The sequence below is a fragment of the Rattus norvegicus genome, chromosome 3 (genome assembly GCF_036323735.1).
Source record: "Rattus norvegicus strain BN/NHsdMcwi chromosome 3, GRCr8, whole genome shotgun sequence".
NCBI lineage: Eukaryota > Metazoa > Chordata > Mammalia > Rodentia > Muridae > Rattus > Rattus norvegicus.
The window spans coordinates 82,822,704-82,846,288 of NC_086021.1; the positions used below are offsets into that span (position 1 = coordinate 82,822,704).

The 23,585-nt window shown below is 43.8% G+C and overlaps 1 protein-coding gene across 17 annotated transcripts in view; it reads right to left on the reverse strand.

The window, feature by feature from the left end:
* Zfp385b (zinc finger protein 385B) overlaps positions 1–23,585 on the reverse strand; it is a 378,470-nt gene that overhangs the window by 60,317 nt on the left and 294,568 nt on the right. For 9 of the 17 annotated variants that reach the window (XM_017591701.3, XM_017591700.3, XM_017591703.3 and 6 more), the window contains 2 exons: positions 12,092–12,130; positions 7,272–7,382 (listed from right to left, as the gene is read on the reverse strand). In XM_017591701.3, the coding sequence (XP_017447190.1) occupies positions 7,272–7,382; positions 12,092–12,130 (150 nt within the window). The remainder of the gene's footprint in view (positions 1–7,271; positions 7,383–12,091; positions 12,131–23,585) is intronic. The other 8 variants (NM_001107736.2, XM_017591702.3, XM_063283636.1 and 5 more) reach the window with 1 other exon arrangement.

Sequence of the window (23,585 nt, forward strand, 5' to 3'; positions counted from 1 at the left end):
TAAAATGTTTGACAAGGCTAGCTCTCCCTTTCTGGATTCTACTGGACGCTATTGATCCCTTCTATTCGGGGCATCACACCTTTGTTCTCACAGGATTGTTTGCATCTTCAAACTTACCGTGTTAATTTTTCTAATAATTCCTACAGCTTAATCGCAGATGTAAATTTCATAGTAAGCACTGCGGCTCCTGGATCGGCAGTGAGCCCAGGATCCCTGCAGTATCTCTCGACTTAATCACCTGCTGCCAAGTTCCTCGGAAGTCCAACCCCTTCATCGCCACACCACAGATCCACATTCCAGTGAGGGAGGAGCGACTTTCATGTCTCTTTTTGTTTGTTCAGTAGGAGCTCTGTTAGCACAGGTAACATATAATAGTGCTCTCGAGTGCGTGCAACTTAGCCGCGGATGTACGTGTAGCCACTCCTTGAGTTCATGGGGGGGGGGGAGGGATAGTCCCAGAAGCTTTCCTTGAGTGCCAGAATCTGTGACTGCAGAAGTTCCGTATATAAAATGACACAGGATTTGAATATAGCCTCCTATATTCTCCTAAAGTCATCTCCAGAATGTTGACACCATCATTAAAATATAAATTCTATGCAATTGTGCTGTATTGTTTAGGGAATGAAGTCAAGGAGAACGGCATGCGTTTTTTAGTACAGATGTGTGCAAGGGAGTCGGGGAGGACATCCGCCATGTTTGTGGATCCCCTGAGTATAGAAGGCCTACTTTACGTAATTCATAGGCGTTTACACAAACAAAACCACAGAGCAGCAGCTGTCAATCCCAAGGGCTGTCAAGAGCAACAGAGTAGATGTGTGTAGTTAGATGCATACACACGGGGCTGGGAACGGTTAATGCATAGCCTTGACGCTTGTCTAGAAGTTGGATGGACTCACGTGACAGTGACCTTACGTTGGGGAGAGTCAAACATCAGAGGATATATTTTCCAAGTTGAAAGCAAAGAATCTGCTTAAGGAAAGAAAAGACTTAACTAAAAACGCTAGCAATGCTGAAGACAGATAGGGAGGGCAGAGCGTTTGTTACTCCACTGGGTCAGAGGACGAGGAAAGAGAAAAGGCATCGGAGGAGAAGGCAAGACTGTGGAGAAGGAAGGAAGAAGCAATGTAATGGTTTGGAAAGAACAGGGAAGTCATATTTCAGAAAGAAAAGATAGCTCAAGGATGTCAATCCTGAATGGTACCCGACTTTCATAAAGTCCATGCAAGGCAGCATGCCTTGCACTGGTTTTGCTAAAAGGGACATTTTCTGAGGTTATGCCTAACAAGGTTCCAGCTCTTGGGTGATTTGATTTCCTAGGAAGGGCAGCTGCTGCAGGGACTTGGTGGTGTCAAAATGACAGCTGGTGGAGAAGGACGGTCAGGTCTGGTGGCCAAGAGATGGGGGGACCCACTGACAGCATGTGGGAAAGAAATTTATGCGGAGCCCAGAGCTGTGGCTTTGTGGCCAACCTCATGACGGTGGAGGATTCTGTTGGGTGGGCTGCAGAGACTGCCCGTGCCTCTAGCAGACACAGAAGGAAGGAAGGTTCCTTAAATGTCGCATGGGTGAAGATGGCTTACAGAAGGCAGGAGCAATGACACTGTGAGATTTTTATATGCAAAGGAAATCAGGAGGTGAGAATAAGACTTACAACAGGGCAGGGAGGAGAGAACAGGCACAAAGACCGGAGGGCACAATCTGGGCCAAATGAAGGAAGCAAAATGAGAGAGGCAAAGTGGGGGTGCCAGGTTTGCACAAGCACCAATCACCTGCTTGCCGCAGTCTTGGGAATTGCCACCGATCTCTGAGTGACTGTGATTTTTTGAAATGTCACAGGTTTGTAGTCAAGAATAGGAGAGTGAGGTCACCCTGGAAAATGTTCACACGAATGGCTGACCTCCCTACCATTTTATCCTTGAAGCAAACCTTTAGTTTCCTGTCTGTCTATAATATTCTGAGGTCAATCAATGAAATGGCATGAGGTCACCTCTTTACATCCCCAGACAGGGAGGCACAGAGCACAGCATGAAAGACAGAGGGCTAAAAATCAAGAGATACTGGCTAAACCAAAGCCGGCACCGTTACCCGCCCAGAAATCAAGAAAACCCGCCGACCCCCAAACACATAAAGTAAATAAGATGAAGAGAATGCGGGCTATGATGGGAGTCAGCGTTGAAGATGCTATGCAAAAGAGCAGTGCTGTAGACTTCGCAATGCCGAAGGGGTGGCGCCATGTTAGTAATGAAAGCCTATGGCATTAGTTAGCATCAGGGGGTACTATCTCATGCTTCACGATTTGTGGCCTTAAGGACCAATTCCAAAAATTTTAGGGTCGATTCCTGAATCAGAGTCTGCAGAACTCGATTAGAGCGCTGTGCTCTTTTTCCTGGTTCCCCACGAAGCACGGGGATCTGGGTGAGACAAAGATCGCTCACAGTGAACTGGGTTATGTGACGATCATAATATGGGAGAGGAAGAGGAGGAAGAAGAGGAAGAGGAGGAAGATGATGATGTCATCTGTTTTTAAACACTTAAAAAAAAAAAACCAAGTTGCTCCGCTCTGATGCTACATGAAACTCCATTTGCATTTATGATCCTTCTACTGCTAATCTCCAGTGAACTGAAATGAATATGCAAATTAATGATTTGTGACCTCCCAACTTCCGAACTATCCAAAAAGGGAAAAGAATGGCCGCCTCAAGGTATTATTCTCAAAGCGTACGCTAGCTCATTTCCCAGGGTTGAGGACTGGGCTCATCCCTGGAGATGGCGGTTTCCAGCTCATAGGTAAGGATTCCTACTCAGGTTCATCAATCTACAGTCATCCTCCAGTTGTAGAAGGAACATGCAGGTGCATGACAACCCAAGTTTGGCTTACCCTAGTTTGGGATCAAAGGAGAGACGAAGATGAGGAGGAGAGAGGAGCTGGCGTCTGCACTTATCTGTGCAAAGGTCTAGGACTTTTGGAGACTGTATTTTTCCTGGACGGCAGTGTCTGCCTCTGGCAAAGTTAATGCTGTCAATTTGTAAAGGTTCACTTGGGAAATGTTTGTGATTAATGCTCACTCATTTACATAAGGCTGCATTGTGTAAACAAAGCTGTAGTCTTTCCCTTCCCAACAGTGGGATTCTACTGAGACGATCAAAGCTGGACAGAGGGGGCTGCGGAACCCTTAAACTAGGTCGCTCCGAGCTTCACTGCGAGAGGCCTACCCTGGTATGTTTTATGTGGGTTATGGAGCACCGTGGAGTGCAGCCTGTTTACTGTGCAAATTTGCCTTCCAGATCTTTCAATAAACGTATTTTCTACACTGACGACTGAAGCCAATTCAGTCTCAGGCTGATTTAGAAATGTTATTAAAGGAAATAAGGATGGGCATCTTCTTAATTCTTGCATTAAAATGTAAATAGGGTAATTATAAAATAATAAACTTTCTCCCCCAATAAAAAATGCTCAGTTAGAGAGCTCAGTTATGCAGATTATAGCGCCATCACTAAACACTGGGAACGCATAGATGTCACAATTCTAAGTTTGCCATCCAGATTTTTGCGGTTCTATTGCCTAGTATCTAAGCATGACTCAGAAATCTCATTACTGTCTTTGTTCTCCTCAGAGCTGGTGAGCGGTGACAGGAAGCCGATGGTCCTCCGCTAACTCATGTGCAGCTGTCGTGCCCGTGCTAATGCACTCGAAAAAAATGGATGACAGGGAGCACGAACCACAGGGGTGAGAGGCTCTGCAGTGTAGAGAGAAGAGTCTCACACCACCCCCAAGTGACCCATGGAGCAGGTAAGTTTTTTACTTTGTTGGTTTGTTTTGTATTTTGGTTTTTCAAACAGGGTCTCATGTTATACAAGCCTCACACCTGCTCTTTAGACAAGACTGGCCTTCAACTCCTGGCCCTCCTCCTCCTCCTCCTCTTCTTCCTCTTCTTTCTCCTCCTCCTCTTTCTCCTCCTCTTCTTCCTCGTCCTCATCCTCGTCCTCCTCCTCCTCCTCAGTTCTGGGATTGTAGGTGTGTACTACCATACCTGGCTTCTGTGACACAGTAGGAAGTAGAATTCTGAGGTCTTAGCTGTCCTATCTGTAAGGCAGATGTGTTTGTCCTGTTCTGCTAATGGCCATGCCATGGAGATTGTTTTTAATCACAGAGCTGGACAGGTCCATTTAGTTCCTGTCACAGAAGAGAAAACCAAGGCCAGCAGTGTGGGCATCATTTTCCAAGTTCAGAACCAGAACCAGAATGTAAGTCTGTGCTCAGCAACTGTTTTAAAATTTTATTTATTTATTTATTTATTTGACAGTGTCTATGTAGCCTGTTTGTCCTTAAATTCTGAGGGACCTGTCCCCGCTCCCTCTGCATTCTGAGTGTGGATAAAGGTGTGTGTCACCGCCCCTGGCCCTCCAGGACTCAATGAGTGGGAGACCGGCAACCTGTCCTAGTTTTCTGTGTAAGGACAGACTCCAGACAGACACAGTGATATCATCTGCTGGTAGAAGCTGCTTCTTCGGAATGTCCCACCACCATCCAGGAGGGGTCCAGTCAACCCTTGGACAAAAGTCAAGTGATGAAATAGTACTGTAGGCGCACCTGCAGATTTAGAGGCAAGGCCCCCGGATCCTAGTTCTGCTGAGTACTGACTATGAAAATACACTCAGCACTCCTAAACAGGAGACACCCCACACGCTCACCTAGAACAAACGGCCACGGGACACACACACAGACTGCTGTTGGGTGCTAAGTAACAGAGTACGGGACACGGGCACAGAGGCTGATGACATGGCTTTCTACCGCTTTCACAGGAGACCATCGCAAGCTAAAAGCAACACAAATGTATTATCTTGTAGTTGGTCATCAGAAATGGGATATGTATCTTTTTTCTTTTTTTTTTTTCTTTTCTTTTTTTCGGAGCTGGGGACCGAACCCAGGGCCTTGCACTTGCTAGGCAAGCGCTCTACCACTGAGCTAAATCCCCAGCCCCTGATATGTATCTTTTTGGGCTAAAATGACCACATCTGTAAAACTGACTTCCCTCGTGGGGCTTTCTGCAACCTGTGCACACTCCTTGGCTTTTGGAACCTTCCTTTATCTACAAAGGCGTCAGTGAGCAAACAAATTCTCCTCATAATGGAGCATCAATGACTGCTTCTTCTGTCTCCTTCCCTTTTTAAGGAGCCCAGTACACTGGGCATACGAGAATGTGGTGGGTGATCGAGACAGATGGTGCCACCTTTAATCCCATCTGCTAACTGACTTCCCCTTTGTGATGTAGGGAACATATTAAGAGTATATAAGCATCTTTGTCTACCACATTTGCAAACAAAGGGATTTAAGGAACGCTCTATGTTGATAGAGTAGCTTGTGAGTGAAGCACTGTAATGTGACGTGGAGAGGTAGCTGGAGGGTAAAGTGTCGTCTGCCTTGCAAGCATGAGGGCCTAAGCATACATGGAAGTGTCAGGAGTGGTGGCCCTGTTCTGGGGAGCAGAGCCAATCGGATCTCTGGAGCTCACTGGCCAGATAATCTAGCCAAAAAGATGAGCTCAAGGTTTAGCGAGAGACCCCGTCACAAGAAAAAGGGGGGAGGGTGTTGAGGAAAACACCTGATATCAACCTCTGACCTTCTCACTCTTTCTCACATGTGTGCATGCATGCCTGTACACACATGCACATTTAACACACACATACACGTTCATGAACACTGTAAAAACTAAACAAGCAAAGGCAGAGAAAAATTTGTTATCTGTATGTAAGAAAAACGGAAAGATACTTGCATTTAGATATAGGTCCATAAACAAATGCTATCAAGTTATATAAAAAGTACTAAGGTATTGATAGCATTTATGAATGACAAATAGGGCTTGAGAAGTTCTAATGGGTAAGGTTTTTAAGATTTATTTAACTTTATGTGTATGGGTGTTTTCCCTGTATGGATGCAAATGCACTAGTGTGCAGTACCCATGATGGCCAGTAGAGGGTGCCAGTTCTCCTGAAATTGGAGTTCTGGATGGTGCTGGGAATGGAACCCAGATCCTCTGCAAAAGCAACGAGTACTTTTCACCACTGAGCTATCTATCCAGCTCCAAGATGGAGTGGTTTTTCAATTGATTACTGTAAATTTTATAGTAAGTAATAAAATCATGAAGTATAAAAATCTTTGAAATTTATGCATGTAAGGATTTTTCATTCTTTCTTATGTGTGGCTGGCTAAGTGGCTGACTTTTAACAAAAGGGAAGGTTGGGGGGGTTGGGCATATTCACTCTGCTGCTCTCTTTGGGGAGTACTGATAGCTCAGGGAGGCGGAGGTGTCAAATGAATTAGCATCCTACTTCCCTCTGTTTACTCAGGTTCATTTAAATTCATTTTATGAGGTACTGAGCGTTCACTAGACTTTGGTGGGAATCACACTAAATAGAACTTTTCACATCCTGACCCCCTTCTCTTCTTTTCCAGTAGTGTAATTCCGTTGTCCTTACTGTGTAGAATTGCGAAAATGTCACACCATGTTATCTGTGAAGAAGGATGTCTCTCTCTCTCTCTTTGTATTTCTAAAAGCACATTAAATCTGCTTTTTTGCAAAATGCCTTTTTGAGTTCAGAAGCTTGGGAAATTCCACAGCCAAGATGCAGTCCTCAGATTCCCATATGCAGTGGTAACTGACCTTATCTGGTAGTTGAATAATACCAAATGTCTATTGTTATTTATTTTGCATATATATATATATATATATGCATATATATGCATATATATATATATATATATATATATACATTTAAAAATCTCCTTAGATTTTATCCTCTGCTTGGTATCTTTTTAACAGAATGTCTGTGTTGGCTAGTTATAATAATTTTCCCTACATTTCTATGAAATGGAAAATAACTTGTACAATAAGTTTTTAGTAAGATTGAACACATGCATGAATCGTGTTAGTTCCTGTCAAAGATAACAATGGTCTCCCTCAGCATTCACTGAATTCTGTTTCGCATGTTCTAATTTTCAAGTATTTTTGATAAGGAAATAGAATTGATGGGATCAAGTATAGAACTGTACAGGCAAGGCTGTCTGTGCAGAGAGTGTCTTCATTTTCAGGATCAACCACTCGTCCTAACGTTGGAATTTGAAGCACTGAATCTAAGTCACTTGGCAACCGCCAGGAGGAAGCAGCGCTCAGCTGCCACAGAGCGCGCATGCGTGAAGAGGCTTATTCGTATTCAGACCAATCAGCATCAGCTCCACACACTTCAGAGAGCAACACAAAGGTGGTACTTACATCCGAGTTAAAGCGAAGCTGACAGACATTACAAGAGATAACTTGTTTCTTCTTTGGGGGAATGGAGACTCCAAACGTGTGGTTAATGACTGCTTTCTGCACGGGGTCCATCTGAAGAGCAAATGATTAAAAACAAAAAGTCAAAATCACCTTCAAAGGAGAGACAGCACTGTGGGCAAGACGAGCAGAAACTACTCCTAGTTCCCGGCTGAGGCTACCAAAGACTCTCACTCATCAGTAACACTCTTGTCTCCGGGATTGGGAATAAAAACATAAGCAAAACAAACCTGTTTGAAGTGGTAACGCGGAGAGGACCACAAGAGAATCACCACATGCCTCGCGATCCAGGGTCCGTGAAAGAAGGCATGAGCTATCTCAGAGTCTACTCTCAGAAAACCAAAGTCCCGCGTGTTAGCGTTAAAATTGAGCTGTTAGTTTTCCGTGGAGGAAGCGATAATGCTCCACCGGTCTCGGATGACCTCAGTGACAGTTACCACAGATATATTTAACTTCTTAGGTTTTGATTTACGGCCAAGTTGTAAATGTCAGGCTCTCACTACAGATCAGAAAGTGTGTACTCTTTATTTTAAAATAATTTATTAGCTTTCACGTTCTATGGATCGAAACTCACTGTTCTGGAAAGTAGATTACAAATGAACACACTCAGATGCATGTAAGAGATTGGCTAATACGCAATCCTTGTTTAAATATTGATCACAAGCAAGGTTTTGATTTATAGCCTGTGACTCCTTTTGGCTTGCATATAAAATATACATATTTGGGGAAATATACAGTAATAAAAGTATTCAGCCACGGAAAAACGCATGGTGTAGAGCCGTCACGCTTAGGAAAAGTAAGGATTCTATTTGCAAAGCAGATAAAAGGAGTAGGTGGGGATTCTCTCGCCCGGCCCACGAGCTAATCCCCAGCATTAAAATCAGACAACTGGAGGTTCACAGAACAATGCAGACGAGAAGCCAAGAGCTACTCATCAACAGGTGTGACTCGAACAAGGACAGGTCAACTGACACCGTCACCTAGGAAATCTCCCCAGCTCAGAGTCTAACATTGGATTACTTGATGACATTTGAGAGACAAGAAATAAACACCATCGCTGATCATGCCTGTAAATCAACGAAGTACAGCATTAGCACCTAGGAGAGCTTATACAGAGCACAAAAGAGGGCAGAATTACTGCTGTTATGAGGGACATTCAACGGGGATGGGGAGCACCCGAGAAGTCAGTGGGGGGAGGAGTAGAAACTAGGTAAATACAGTGTACTCGTGTCTGAAATTCTCCAGAATTAAAACTTCAAAGTCGTTGAATTAGCCTGCTCTTTGTTACAAGTTTAAGAGTTGGGAGAAGTGACAGTAAATGAATTACCACTGAGGAGTGGTGGTTTGAATGTACATTCTCTGGAGTGGTAGAAACGGCCTCACATCCTGACCTAGGGCTTTATCACTGCTAGTCAAGCATTGCCACCGTCCTACCTTGACAGACCTCGACTTTACCGCATGAGAATTAGACAAAACAGAACGAGGCTGGGCGAAAACAAACCATGAGCAGGCAAAGTAAATCCCGTAAGACCAGGGAAGAAGACACTGGGTATTTATTTTATCTGCAGATGCATACATCTGAACACTTTCTGATGGCCCCTATGGATATATTAGCACAGCAGTTTGTATTGGGCTTAAAAATAAAACAGGCTAATAACTTAATTGGCAGCATTAAAATGCCCCCGATTTTAAAGTTAATAAAAGAGCCTTTTGCTGAGATAGTTTTTATTCTTAGACTTCCTGTTGATGTGTGAAACACAAGTAGTGACATTGTGTGGGTGTCTGCCATACACTAATTCATGCATGCTACCGTGCTCACCTATGCTGGAGGTCTACACTAATGCTTCATCTTCTGCAAGGTGCTTTTGAAAAGACATAAATAATAATATCCTGCAAGCCATATCTACAATGTACATTTCCCCCAATCCCTCATTTTAAAAATGTATTTAAAAATAATCCTAAAAATAAAATTGTCCATTGCTTAAAATAAACGCACGTATCCTGGTTTTACCTGTGGAATGACACATCAGCACACATAAAATACGAACTTAAAGCATTCTACTTTAAGATTTTTATTAAGCCGAGATCATTAGGGGTGGATCCAACACAATCCCTGAATAGAAACATTCCCCTTAAATTCTTTTTTCTAAGAACTCCTAATATAACTGTGTCCTGTTCAAATCTGACACTGGTATGACCTCAGCCTGAAAACATTGCTTCCTCTTCTCCATCCCTAAGGGAAAGTCATGGCTGAACACTCCAAACACAGAGGCAGACAAGTCCCCAGCCACCCGCATCCCAATGCATGTTAAGGAGGTCCATGCAAGACACCGGCACCAGACTTGGCTTCTGCAGTGTGTACAATCCTAGATTTCCTCAGAGGCCATTCAGTTGGGACAGCAGCTTTAAGGGCTTCCCGGTTTCCTGGTTTGCTACCTTCGTTCGAACGACTTACAGCTAGCCATCTCAGAGTCTCTCCCCGCTGCCTCACACACTCTAGCTTCCACTGGAACATGATTGGTCTCCTTACAAGGATTTTCAGAAAGCACCCATGTTCACCCCTTGTCTTAATCCCTTCTATCTTTCTCGTGGATGACGTCTATTTTGGTGGTGAACCCCAAATGCCAGTCAGGACTGAGAGATGCCCAGGGGATGAAGCGCACCTCTCTCTCTCTCTCTCTCTCTCTCTCTCTCTCTCTCTCTCTCTCTCTCTCTCTCTGTGTGTGTGTGAGTGTGTGTGTGTGTGTGTGTGTGTGTGTGTGTGTGTGTGTGTGAGTGGGGGGCCCTTTCCAGAGAGGACCAGCTAAGGGGAAGAGGACCCACCCTAACGCAGGTGGCAAGGCTCAATAGGCTGTGACCAGGGTGGAGTTGAAGAGCAAGAAGGAAAGCCTCCAGGAACGCCTCTGGTTTCTCCTCTCGCCCATCAGGACACAGCTGCTGTAACAGACTGAGATCCGAATGGATCTCTCCTCCCATGGCTTCAGTAGAAAATGCCCCACCCGGGCTCCATGTTTGATCTTTCACTGGTGTCATTAAGGAGACAGGCCTCGCTGGCGTAAGCAGACCACTGGGCACGTGGTGCCGAAGGCTTTACCTGGCTCCGGATCCCCTCACACCCTGCTTCCGGTCTGCAATGACACACGTAGCCTCTGCGGCACCATCCTAACGTCGCAGTGTTTTGCTTCATCCCAGGCCAGAATAAACAGAGCCAGGGACGGTTGGGAAAAAAAAAAAAAAAAAAAAAAAAAAAAAAAAAACCAAAAACCTGTGACCTAGAATTGAAAGGCTGCTCTTTTAAAGTTGTGTTTTCTCCTGTGGGGACGAAGAGGAGCAATAGCTGTGGATCCCCCACCTCTGTTGCTTCCCAGGGTGTTTCCCTCAGCAACAGAGTCTGAAAACAGTTACAAGCACAGGTTTCTAATTCAGATATGGTTTGTTGGTCGTGTATTTTAAAGGATGTAAAGGGGTGTGGATGCTCCGGTTGCCCAGCCTGTCTGATCCCTTGAAAGAGGTGCTGGTGCTCCGGGTCCTGCCACCTGACCTGGAACGCCTAAACCGTACGGGCGAGATTTAAATCTGCAGCATCGTAAAGAGGTTTTCAGATTTTTAAAACGTAGAAAGTGATAATATTCCGAAGTTTTGTTTCACGTCTTCTGCAGCGTTCTAAAGGTGAGATGGAATGACACTAGCATACACATTTTTTTTGTTTGTCGGTCTTACTAGTGGGATGCTCTTCCTCTACAGTCAGAGTAAGACCTGCCAGGCACATCCGTTATTTGTGGTGAACCTGCTTCACGGGGCACACAGCGCACAGGGACAAGATCACCAGCGCACAGTGTCAGAGCTGCTGCGATCCTCCCTGGAGGGACGGAGAACCTTCACGGCTCATGGGGCTTATGGGGTTCACGAGCCTTCGTGCTATCCTCTCCCAGGTCTCTCCCTCCCAGGTCTCTCCCTCCCAGGTCTCTCCCTCCCGCAAGATTACTTAAGGAGTAAGCAATGAACATGGTTGAGAAATTGTTTGCAAATTGCCCAGGATGCTCTTGAGTGGTGCAGTTTATAGGCGTTATCCATGAGGTGGGAAGGACCCCTCACAGGGCACAGACGCCCATGTATCGCCTACAAGGGAAGAGTTCCTGGTAATTCAGCTACCTCTGAGTTCCGCTCACTCCTGTAAATGACTCCAGTGCGCTCATTGATAGATCTGGGACGATAAAGTTGGACAGAGTCTATTCCTCAGCACCTGGGCTGTGGAGATGCTTCCTAACATCGCCCCAGAAAGGCATACAGCAGTGGCAATTCTATTATTCACACAATAATATCCGGAATAAAAAATGCATCCTAGAATAATAGAGACATTCTCATAAACCCTGCAATGTCAAGTAATTAAATTTACCAACTAAACATTACTTATATATATAATATAATGATGACTTCACATATACAATATTAAGGTAAATTATTGGAAGAATTGCAATTACACACCAAAGCAATATTTTAAAAGATTTAATTGACAGTTCATGGGCATTTAATTGTTAATAAACGAATATTATTAAAAGTATAGGATTTAATTTTAAATGACCGAATGCTTGTTACTTACTTAGACCAATTTAGTTCATGCTATTTCAATTTACACACAAAAAAGTCTGGGGATGGGAAAAATTATGATTCACTGGAAAATAATCAAAACAAAGCTTTCAAAAGGAAAAAAACAAACAAGTAAACCAAATCCCTGCCACGCTCCAGCTACCAGAGTCCCTTACCTGGAAGAATTTATTGGTCCCAAATAAGCCTCTTCTTTTCTAAAAAAAGTAAAAGTTAGAAGTGACCATCTGGTACTTTGAGTAGAACGCGCACATCCACACACATCGACATGTTTTAGAAACCCGTTTCTCCCGCTCATGTGCGTGAAGAAGCTGGAACGCTCACTACCTACAGAGTAGCGAGACTGAGCGCTCTGCGGTGCGTCTAATGAAAACACGCAGACATGAAAAGCAAAACCTATCAGTGCCCATTAAGTGGTGGGTGATAAAAACGGATGGGGTGGTGGCCGTTATCGGGAACCGGGAAGGCAACCGGGGGCCACGGATAGGAGAACTAACGGAGCTGGCCCCACTACCCGTCTATAACATTTTCAACATCAAAACAAGAACAAACATCTCTTTGGTACACTCAAGATCGTGAGGCCCGCAAACCTGCATGAATATTTTTTAAAAAGCCATTACTGTCCCTGACTATAGCAAAAAGTAATTTGCAACTGCACGGGCTAAGCAATCAGATGCAAACGGGTGGCTGTGGAGGGACCCAGACACAGAGAGGTAGTAGCACACAGGCTGCGCCGTGGCTGCCTTCCGCCGAGGATCGGCAGGGTCTCCGGGGCAGCAGCTCAGGGCTGGATCATATTTTAGACACTAGATGGTTCTCTAGATGGAACGTCAATAGAATCAGACATTTGTTCAGCCATCCCAACACTTTTCAAGAGGCTGAAACTGAAGCTGCATCCGATGTCTTTAAACAATTTAGCTCTGGAGGAAGGCTGTGACTAGGAAGAGCCCCCGTGCTACCCTATTAAGTAGGGGGTGTTGTTCAAGAATTTTAAAGGACTTTCTTTTATCCACTGCTGTTCTTAAGGCAATTTCACCTTGAAACCAATTATGTATTTTTGGTAATGTCCAAAAGGGATTGTTGGGGGCGGGCAGTAATGGGAGGTGGATGCGGAGGGAAACACCCATATAGAAGGGGAGGGGAAGGGGTTATGGGGCTGATGGACAGGAAACCGGGAAAGGGAATAACATTTGAAATGTAAATAAGAAATATCCATTTTTAAAAATAAAAATAGAAGAAAAAAAAAGAAAAGAAAAAAAATTGGTAAGCACAAATTACCTACACAATTCAGTAAGTCCATTGCTATTAAATACAATTAGAAGCCAGGGGTTCAGTATTAAGATATATGATATGATAAATATATCATCCATCCACTAAACATCCCTGGAGTTCTACTGTGGTTCAGATGATGTCCCAGTCTGCATGGAGAAATGAGTCAAAGATGAGAGAGAACGTAGTTTTAAGGTTGAAATGTGATGCTGTACATGGTAATTAATTGGAATCTGGAGGGTGAAAATCACTATTGAGCAAAATAAGAGGATATGGGGAAGAGACAGAAAGGAAAATCGGCCAGTTTTCTATGCTCCTTCCAACCTTGGGCTCTATGCTCCCTGTCTGGCCTTCTCATCCTTGGGTTATCCAGGAGCCTCCTCTCACTGTGTGACTTCAGTGTTGACCTGCATGGCTACTTGCTTTGTAATTCCTTCCCCTAGCTGCCTAATGATGCTGACAGACAACCAGAAGTACTGGTGAGGTTACTCTAGCTAGGGTGCATGGAGAGGGGAGCTCGTTATTCTCCTCCAGCAGGCGAAGAGGACCACTTATAATTTTCCCTGCACAGAAGAATAATCCTGGACTCGGAGAAATGCAATCGCTGTTCATTCTCAAGTTCTCGAGTTCTGGAGTCAGGCTTCATGCTTTGGCAGGGGTCTCTGTCCACACTCACCCTAGTGGAGGGACACTGCAGTGGATGGTGGGGACCATACATCACGCTGGCACAGCATGAGTCTAGAGCTTTTAGAATCCAGAAGGCAGCTACCCATACAGGTGTCTCGGAAAAGTGTCCCTGACTTTTCTCTTCTTGATTCTGTCTGCTCTTATATACCCTCCCCCGCTTTTATTGAGTAACTTTTGGGAAGCCATATAAAATTCTGGATTTTCTGCCCTCTTTCCGAATTGTAGCTGTTCAAACAGCACGTAGACAAACACTCTAAACATACTTAAGAGATTACTAGTTGGCAGAGGGCAGTCATCTTTTGCACCTGTCTTCCCTTTGCTACAACAAAGAGGACTTCAGTTACTAAACCCAGCAGTTTAGGACCTTCTGGAAGTTTGGTTAAGCATCAGCCTTTTAACTGTGACATTATCAAATTACTGGAGTACACAAAGACTAACCATTCCTTTTCATCCCTTTCTTTCTCAGAATCAGACTTAGGGGGAAAAACTGTGTGACAAAAGAGTCTCATTACATTTCAAATATTCATGAAACGACACATTTAAAAGTGATGCCTGCATTACTGAAGAGCAATCTCTCTCTAAAGTTACTTCAAAAACAGACACATGAAAGTACAAGGAGGGCCTTCTTGGGAACGAGTGTGTCAGTGGGGGAGAGAGCATGAGAGGCGGTGATGGGTAAAATGACTAAAGTTCATTACACACATGGATGAAAGTGTCAAGAAGCAAATAAACACCTTTAGAAGGCCTGGTCTCTCACTCAGTTCGGTTTGGGTAAGGGCTCTGAGAGAGCACAGGCACAAGTCCACTGACAAAGATGGCTTGGCAGAAGGAGAAATATTCTTGATCGATTTTGAAGAAACATTTTGTAAAGATGACTAGTCTGCATTTTCTAGTAGTTTTTCTAGAATCCCATGCAGAATACGCTTAAACTAATTTTTTTAGGTGTTAGGATTCTTAGAGATTAAGATTTTCCTTTAAATAATAAAATAAAATATAGTAAGATAGAACAAAAACGCAATGGAGTTGACAAGACCAACAAACAGAAGGAGAGGGGACCAAGACAAGGCACAAGAATCAGAGGCACCACTCATCCACACTCAGGAATCCCACTGATAACTAGAAGCTATCGCACACACGAGGAGGATCTGGTGTGGACCGGTGCGTGCTACCTCAGTCTCTGGGAGCTGATCTGAGCTTTGACCATGTTGATTTAGAAGGCCTTGTTTTCTGCTGTCCTCCACCCCCCCCCACTCTTACACTCTTTCCACCTCCTCTTCAGCAGGGTCCCCTGAGCCCTGAGGGGAGGGATTTGATAGAGACATTTCTTTTAGGGCTGAATGTTCCAAGGTCTTCAACTTTCTCCATAATGGAGAGACCCAGCTGTGGGTCTCTGTATTTGGTCCAGTTGCTACTGGAGGAGACTTTTCTGATGATGGGTGAACAAAAGGTACTGATCTAAGCATGTGTGTGTGCACATATTCACACATACAATATATGTGATATATATGTACATACACATATATATATGCATATGTAATATGATATAGTGATAGATATCACATATATGTATATCAGGATGTCATTAATTGCTCTCTCCTTCCTCTTTCTCTCCTATTTTATTTATTTATTTATTTATTTATTTATTTATTTATTTATTTATTTATTGAACAGGGTTTCGGTCGGTAGTGCAGGCTCATCTGGAACTCACTGTGCAGCCCAGATCAGCCTTAACCTCATGGCCATGCCCTGACCTCAGCCTCCCACGTGCCTGCTGCACAATGTTCAGCTCAACAGAGCACTTTTCAGCTGCTCTGAGTAGAAAGAATAATTTTGAAGGCTTACTTTCAGGCGGTCTTGTTGCTCTTCTGTTACCGGGAGATGTCATATCGTTAGCCATGTGCCGCTTACCAGCATCAGCCGTCTAATCTGACAGCAGATACTTGTATGTAGCAAATACTGTCACTACATATATAAAACGCTCTCTTTTCCTGGCTGCCCACATGCCTGGTGATTCCCCCACGCTACAGAAGATCAGAAGAAACGATTCAAAGTTGTGTGTGTGCTGCCATCTGACTCAAAACGCAGTGAGCTTTTATAGAGTTCAGTTTAAACAGAGAGACGGCCAACTTATCCCTGTGAAGATGCAGCCCCCGCCTACACGCACAGCCAGCTCTGTCGGGGTTATTGATGATCGTTTGCGAGTGTTAGACAGCCAGACTAAAGATCGGAGATTCTGTGGCCCAGGATTCCCATTCGGGGTACGTGTGTGCATGCCAACGGTCTGGCTGGTTGATCCGATGAGGGCATTAAGGTGCTGAGCTGAGCTCCAGAGGGAATGTCTGTTTTCCTTGTCTCCGGTCTTAAACAAGTAAATGTTGACATAGGACTGAAATCATTGGGAAAGGAAGTGTTTTTCCAGTTAGGGTACAAAGAACATTCTAGAAAGGTTCTCATTTTACTCTCAGTGTTCCTATAATTAAAATAATTTCTGGTCAAATCATAAACACAGGATTGAAGAGATCTGTGCTCATCTGCAAAGACACCGTGACAATACTTCCTATCACATTGCTACAGTAGGCTTTTGAAAGAAATGAGAAAAATTAAAGAATCTGCAAAGGAGAAGAAACCTATTTGGGATCAGTGAATAAACTAATGAGAATTTACCTCGGTTGCAAAATTTAATAGCTCTGCACGAGAAATAAAATAGTGGAAAATAAGATTAATATTTTCTTATCCCCCAGAGAAGTTACTTCCTTTAAAGTATTAAGTTTTATTTTTCTCAATAAAATATATTAACATTTTAAAAGTGCACGGTTGACAGTGAACTGTATGACACAAATAAATACCTATGATGTTGTCACAGTTCACTGTTCAGAGTAATGACAACAGGAATTGTTCTCACCAAGAGAATGCGAAATAAACACACTGTCTCCTGCGTTGTCTAGTATTGGGTCTCCTTGGGGTGAAATAAAACAAAACAATCTGTACATATGTAATTTCAGGAGCTCAGACTGAAGAATCTTTTCATTTGAGGGCAGTGATGAGTGATTGTTCTGTAACGTACTTAAAGAGAGCTATCCTAATGTTTGGAAGACGGGCTAGATAGAAGATCATCTTGAAAACTGGCTCCCTCCCTCCCCTCCTTCTCTGCCTCCCTCCCTCCTTCCTTCCCAATGCCCTGCTCTACTCTGATGTCCCCTCAAGACAGTCAAGGTTTCTTTACTGAATCATTTGCTCAGCTATCACTAGTTTGGCTGGCCACTGAACTCCCAAGATCCACCTGTTTTCAGTCCCCCACACTGGGGTCACAGGCTCTCGTAAACAGCTATTCCTGGTCCTTTATGTGGGTACAGGGAGTCAGAAATCTCTCCGGGCCTTGTGCTTGCATAGCAAGCATTCTTATTTACAGGCCCAAAGAAAGCTGGCCTTTTCTTTCCAAAAATCAACACTTGAAAGCACTCCCAAATATATCTATTAATTTCCATAACAGACAATTCAACGTCCCAGAATAAGTCTGAGGAATATTATTTAAAAATAGAATTCCTCATTATTTTAAGGGGGCTAAACCTGCACGCATGACACCTGATCCTGTGCGATGACGCTGGCAGCTGCGGTTTACGTACGACTGGTGCAAGATCTCCACATTCCTAAAAGCGAGGGATGTTTGCTTGCTTTCTGTATAAGGGCTAAGAAAACAGCACAAGAGCTTTCTGAGAGACCAGGGAGGTAATCACTCCTGATTTAAAAAATCAATACACCCATGGGACAGCAGAGTATATGAAAACGACGTCCTTTCAGAAAACGTTCTGCCTAAACTAGCTGGACCACTGCTCAAGACTCAATGTGTACAGCACAGCACTGGGAGAAATCCAATCCACAATGCAGAGCGAGAGGAGAGGAGACAGAAAGAGAACTCCTCTAGGCAGGAATGAGCGCAAAGACTGAACTACGGGCCTGTGTTATAGATTCTTAATTCTAAAACATGGGCATTTCCCTCTGTACACGACCAATAACGTGGCCGATGCTCGCACTGAGAACGCGGCAATGGAGATGTGGCAGGGAGTGCTCAGTCTGAAGAGCAGGTTCTCATGTAATGGTAACATCTCCACAAGTATCCGAGTTACTGCGTGGCCTTGTCCAGTCTAGAACTTGCTTTGTAGACTGAGCTGGACTTCAGGAGACATGCTGGCTTTGCCTCCTAAGTGCAATGCTGGGACTAAAGCCACACAACCGCCATACCTCAGCACGCTTCTCCGTATAATTCTGCTCCGAGTTCTAGAATTCCCCCATCTCAACAGACTCCTAACTGGAAATTCAACACATTGACACACGAAAGAGGAATTCTAGTTGAAGCAGGTAGACCAGACTGGGTGCAAACCGGTATGGTTTTTAACTTGAAAGAGGAAAACAAAAACAAACAAACAACAACAACAACAACAAAACAGATATTTTGAGAATTTAGTGACCTGTGCAAACCTCCTCCTCTGTTGCCAGATGGAGCAGACAAGAATCTAAGACGCCAGGTAGTTTTATTGATCTATTATTTCTTCCTTCCTTTTGGTGAATCTTGGATGAACGACAAAGCCAAAATGATAACAGAACAGCAGGCAGAGCATTACATGCATTTCCACAGGGCAGGCGGCAGAGAGGACGTGACTTACAGACGGGGTATGGCCATCAACACCATCTTCCCTGTGACCTTCTCCAACAAGGCTCTACGCTTTCTAAAGTTTCAAGAACCTCTCAAAACTGTCCCCAGTTGAGGACCAAGCATTCAACACATAAGGCTGTGCAGACGTCTCCTATTCAAAGTCTCCTGGTGGCTCATTGAAAGCCGCAGGTACCGGAGTATTAACTTTAATAACGCCTGCTCCTCTCTCTGATGGCGAACAAAGGAGTGCACTCTCAGAACCGACCGTCGTCGTGTAGCTCTTTGCAGTCCCACCTTGTCAAACAGAATGTTTTAGGATTTTAATTGCCAAATAATCCCTGAGTGGTTTTATGGACAGGGACTATCAAAACTATTTTTTACTGTGTTTTCCCGTTCCCATTATCCCTTTGTGTGCTGAGTACGCGTGCACTTGCCAGCTCGCTTCAATAGAAAACACCTCTGGTTCAAGTTTGTTTTTCCATTTATGTTATAAAAATATACAATGGTTGTAAGGGAAAATAAAGAGCTGTGATGAAAATGCCTCACTTTGCTTGCAACCGTGATAATTGCTTTATTGAATAAAGCTTTGTTAATTGTATAGCCCGACATCCAAGATTTGTTCATTTGACTCGAAATTATTTTACATAAATGCAAGGAGGCAAGTTAGTTCAATCTAAAAGTAGTTCTAAATAGAGCCATCTTTGTTTTCTAAGTCTGTAAGAGAATATGCTTGTTTCCAGGGAAAGAAAATCTATCATCCAAACTTACTTCAGATATTCATGAAGACCTCTTTCTAAAGAGAGCCGCCATGAAATAGGAGAGGGGCTCCAATGAACAAACTCACCAAATTACCAATCCGTTTCTAATAAAAAGAAAAGCAGGGACAGGGTTGGAAGGTGGCTTGGCGACGACTGAGTTCGGATCCCTAACACTCATGCAGAGTGACAGTGCAGGGTATAATGTGCCTGTAACCACAGCACTGGAGCAGGGACGACGGGCACAGCTGACCAGTTCGGCTAGCGGACGAGCAGCAGGTTCCGTTTGACCTTGTTTCAAGGATACTTGACCCTTACGTCTGGCTTCCACACGAGCATGGATGGGTGCACACCCTGCGGATTGCTACACATAGACAACGACAATTAAAGAAAGGAAGAAAAGGCTTCATGGACAACGAGGTAAGTTGTCAGGAAGCACAGCAAGTGTCTCTCCATCACAAAACACTTAGTAGTGTAGTTGGAGCACGGGGGCACATGCCTGAGATCCCAATACTTGGGGGGTAGCGGAAGGGTGATGGCCATGAGTTCAAGGTTAGCCTGGCCACACATAAAGCAAACCAAAAGCTTGGCATTTTGAGGAAAAGGGTATTTAGAATGTATCTGTACAGTAGGAAGATTTTCAGAAATGGTCCTAAATTATTATTTTTTTTCATTTCCTGAAGTGAGTTCTTTCAGGGTGCTTGGTCACAGGATTCTTGGTCCTCTAGTCCTCAAGGCACTCGTCTGGAAATTTTATTGACCACTGTGCTTCTCCCGTCACGTCTAACATGTTTACTAAAATTGGTCAAATATCTCTACTGGTAATACAATTCCCTTCATTTAAAATATTTTGTATAATTGTCATGGAATCACCAAATACCAGCCAGACAACAAAATCACCCGTAATCTCAATGACTGGCAGTTATCAAAATACTTGAGTGTGACCAGCCCTCCTAAAGCTAGGGTTAAAAGCTATCCTCCAGGAATCAATCATGTTCTCAGCAGAGAAGAATATTTCAGGGATGTGAAAGCTGAAATGGAGACTATAATCTTTTGTGATTACCCTTGAGGCTGAAGTGAACGCAAAAAGGAAAGTCTATGAATTGCTGATAATTTCCTGAGATGACCCACTCCCAGGAAATTCTGATATTACTCTTGCACCGTAACAAAAGGACTGTTCCCCAGACGTGTGGCTTCAAAGAACTCCACATCTGGGGGTCACGAGAGCTACTCATCCATTATGGGCACCAGGCCTGGGAAAAGGCAGCTCTCTCTGAAGACAATGGAAGGTCTGATTGCACCAGGACTCATCAGCTGTGTGGTACATACTGTCTTTTCTAAAAAGTTTCGGTTTTAGAATAACTGATTTAAAAAATATATCCATTTTAACTTACAAGAGTCCAAAGACTGATGCAGTTTTCTGCTGCCCCTGCAGGTTTTGTCTAGTACACATCTCCCTGATTAATTTTTAAGCTGATATTTTTATTTTGATGAAAAAAAATTGTTATACACATGAACTTACCCTGAAAGTCTGTATCATACTTAAGTGAGAGGCAATTACTCAGAGTTTGGGTGATTTAAATTCAGGAAAGAATGTGTCTGGAGAAGGGAAATGAGTCAGGTAAAAGTAGAGGGCTGAGGGAGTTCTCGGAATCAAAGTTCATTATCAGCATGTGAAGGATCGCCTGGTCTGTTGACTGTTCCTGGACCTAGTTAAATCACTTCTTCAGTGGCCATCCCTAGTTGTGGTTTCACTAATGAACGATGTGAACCAAAGGTTTTAAAGCCATCTTTAAATGAGTGAAAACATCATCATCTTAGCGTCCAATGGCAAAGTCTCACAGGGAAACAGCTCTTAGCTTCCCAAGTAATTTTAAAGAAAGACAGAGTACAATCAAATTAACTGTACATTTTTTTCTCCCCACCCTCCACCGAATACATCCTCTCCCCGGGCTTTCCTGAATTCACCTGGGACCATCTTCAGAGCTCCGAGGAAGTCAGGCGAGTCTGGTCTATGTGTATGGTCTGCCATTATCTCAGCCGATTGAACATACCATGAAACCAGGGACACGTGTTTAAACTAGAGCGTTCATTCATAAGCTCAAGTTCTGGGCCCCACGCATACAATCGCTATCTACGATAATCAGGGTTTCTCTAAGGCATGAAGCCAGCCCCAGCGGTGAACAGTGTTTACTCACCGAAGTTAAAGGGATCCCAGGGATTGAAATGCTACTATAAACTATGACTATTTGTAAGAATGCTGCCTTGCTATATTGAGTCACTCTGTAAGCATCTAATACGTAAAAGCATTTTAAATAATTCAAACTATTAGTGGGACATGTTACACGGCATTCTGCTCGCCACCGAAATAAAAAAAAAAAATTTAATGAACTCTAGAAATTTCCTAAGTACTCAGCCATACTCGGTTCTCTATAAATATGGCCGCCAAAAACTTTCATTATATAGTGATTTGGATAGGGAGGTATTATCATGTCTGGTTTTAAGATGGAGAAAAATGGCACAATATGGCCTTCTCAAGCTCACTCCTATGCTCTGTGCAGAAAACAGAGCCCTCTCCCTCCTCGCTCCCACACAGACCCTGCCTTCCACACCAGCTTGACCTGGACTCAGGCTTTTCCACAGAGCCAGTCATGTGGAGTCAATCCTCGGGTCAAAGATGGCTTCTCCAAGAGGTGGAATATAATGAATTAGCGAGTGCTTAGCCTTATAAAGGACACACAGCAGTGATTGTTTATCATTGCTGTGTCTGGTAGCTTCCTCTCCTTTTGGGAGAAGCATCACTTAGAGCTTCACCTGGCTCTAGGATCTTCTTACTAAAGAGCAAACCTGTCTTCAAATACGGTATTTTCAAAGGGAGAAGGTTCCCTTTGTCTTCCTAACACTGTGTGCACAAGGGAGGCCTCTCAGCTTGACTCTGGAAGGATTTGTCAGGCACTTAAAATTCTGTCCCATGTGAAAAAGCTGTGCGAAGTGTGCGTGCTTCAACTCAGCTTAGGTGAGGTGGAGGCTAGCCCTTGCTTATCTCATTCTTTTCAGGTCTAGCCCACTCTGCTGGAAGAAACAAGGATTCTGTCAGATATCTCTGAAACATGCTAATGCCCTATGACTCCATGGAAATGAGGTGCCATTCATATAACTTATTTGTCACTTTTGTTTCAAGCATCTGAGCATAAAGAGGAAGTTATGAAAAACTACAGTCAAAGCTCAATTTGTGAAAAAGTCTTTCCCCAAGATTCCTACTAAGCTTGCAGATGTGTTTTAACTTCACAGATTGCTAAATAGCTCTCCAATTCATCTTTAGCACCCTCAATGCAGCCATAAAAGCTAAGAGACTGGAATATTCCACAGCGTGCTGCTCATCTGCAGAGAGACTTAACGCTTAATTCTGAGCACCAGAATCAAGGAGGAAAAGACAGAAAAAGAAGAACAAGAAAAAGCAACAAACAACAAAAAAACCGGTTACTAGATGGGCTCCCAAGCTTTTGGGGAACCACCACAACCAATCCCTGAGCGTTTGACTCAGAAAACCCTTTCCTGGGTGGTAGAGAACGTTTTATGTACCAGTGTTTCTCTGCTTTCTTACTGTTTCCCACTTTATCACAGGCACACAAAGGCTTGGTGACTGAGACCAGCTAACAATAGGCCATGCTATGCAGGTAGCTGACCACTTTCTCATTGGATTTAAGGCCTGCTACGCAGCAGGAAATGCATGTAAATGTTCATTTAAATTACGGGGGGGAAATACTGTAAGTCTAGCCAGGAACTGTATTTAAGAAACATCATTGAAAAAATAGGGTTTGAAAAAATTAAAGTTACAAAGAACTTTGGTTCTTGGGAATTTGGTTCTTGGTTGGGGAGCACACAGGCGTCACGGATGAACCTACGACTATTATTCTGCTAAATGGACCTAAGTATCCAAACACTCTCTAACGCCGGATTGCTACACCCAAAGGTCGGTGCACCTCTTAGATCTCATCAGAGAAGTTTCTTAGTGCAGTGGACCATGGTTAATGCCCAGGCTCACAACAGGTCAAAGTTCATGCAGTACATGTCGATGGAGTGCTCAGCCACAAATAGGTCATTCATTTCAAACTCTCTTCTCTACTCCCACCCTGCTGCCTGCTGCCTACTGCAAGGCTCAGGGACCACTGCAAAGGTCCCTGGAAAGACTGGAAGAGCTAAGAGTCAGAAGACAGGGTGAAAAGCTATCCTCTGGACATGACAGGACCTCCGTGCTCATAGACCCTCAGCAGCTATGGTTGTCTACGT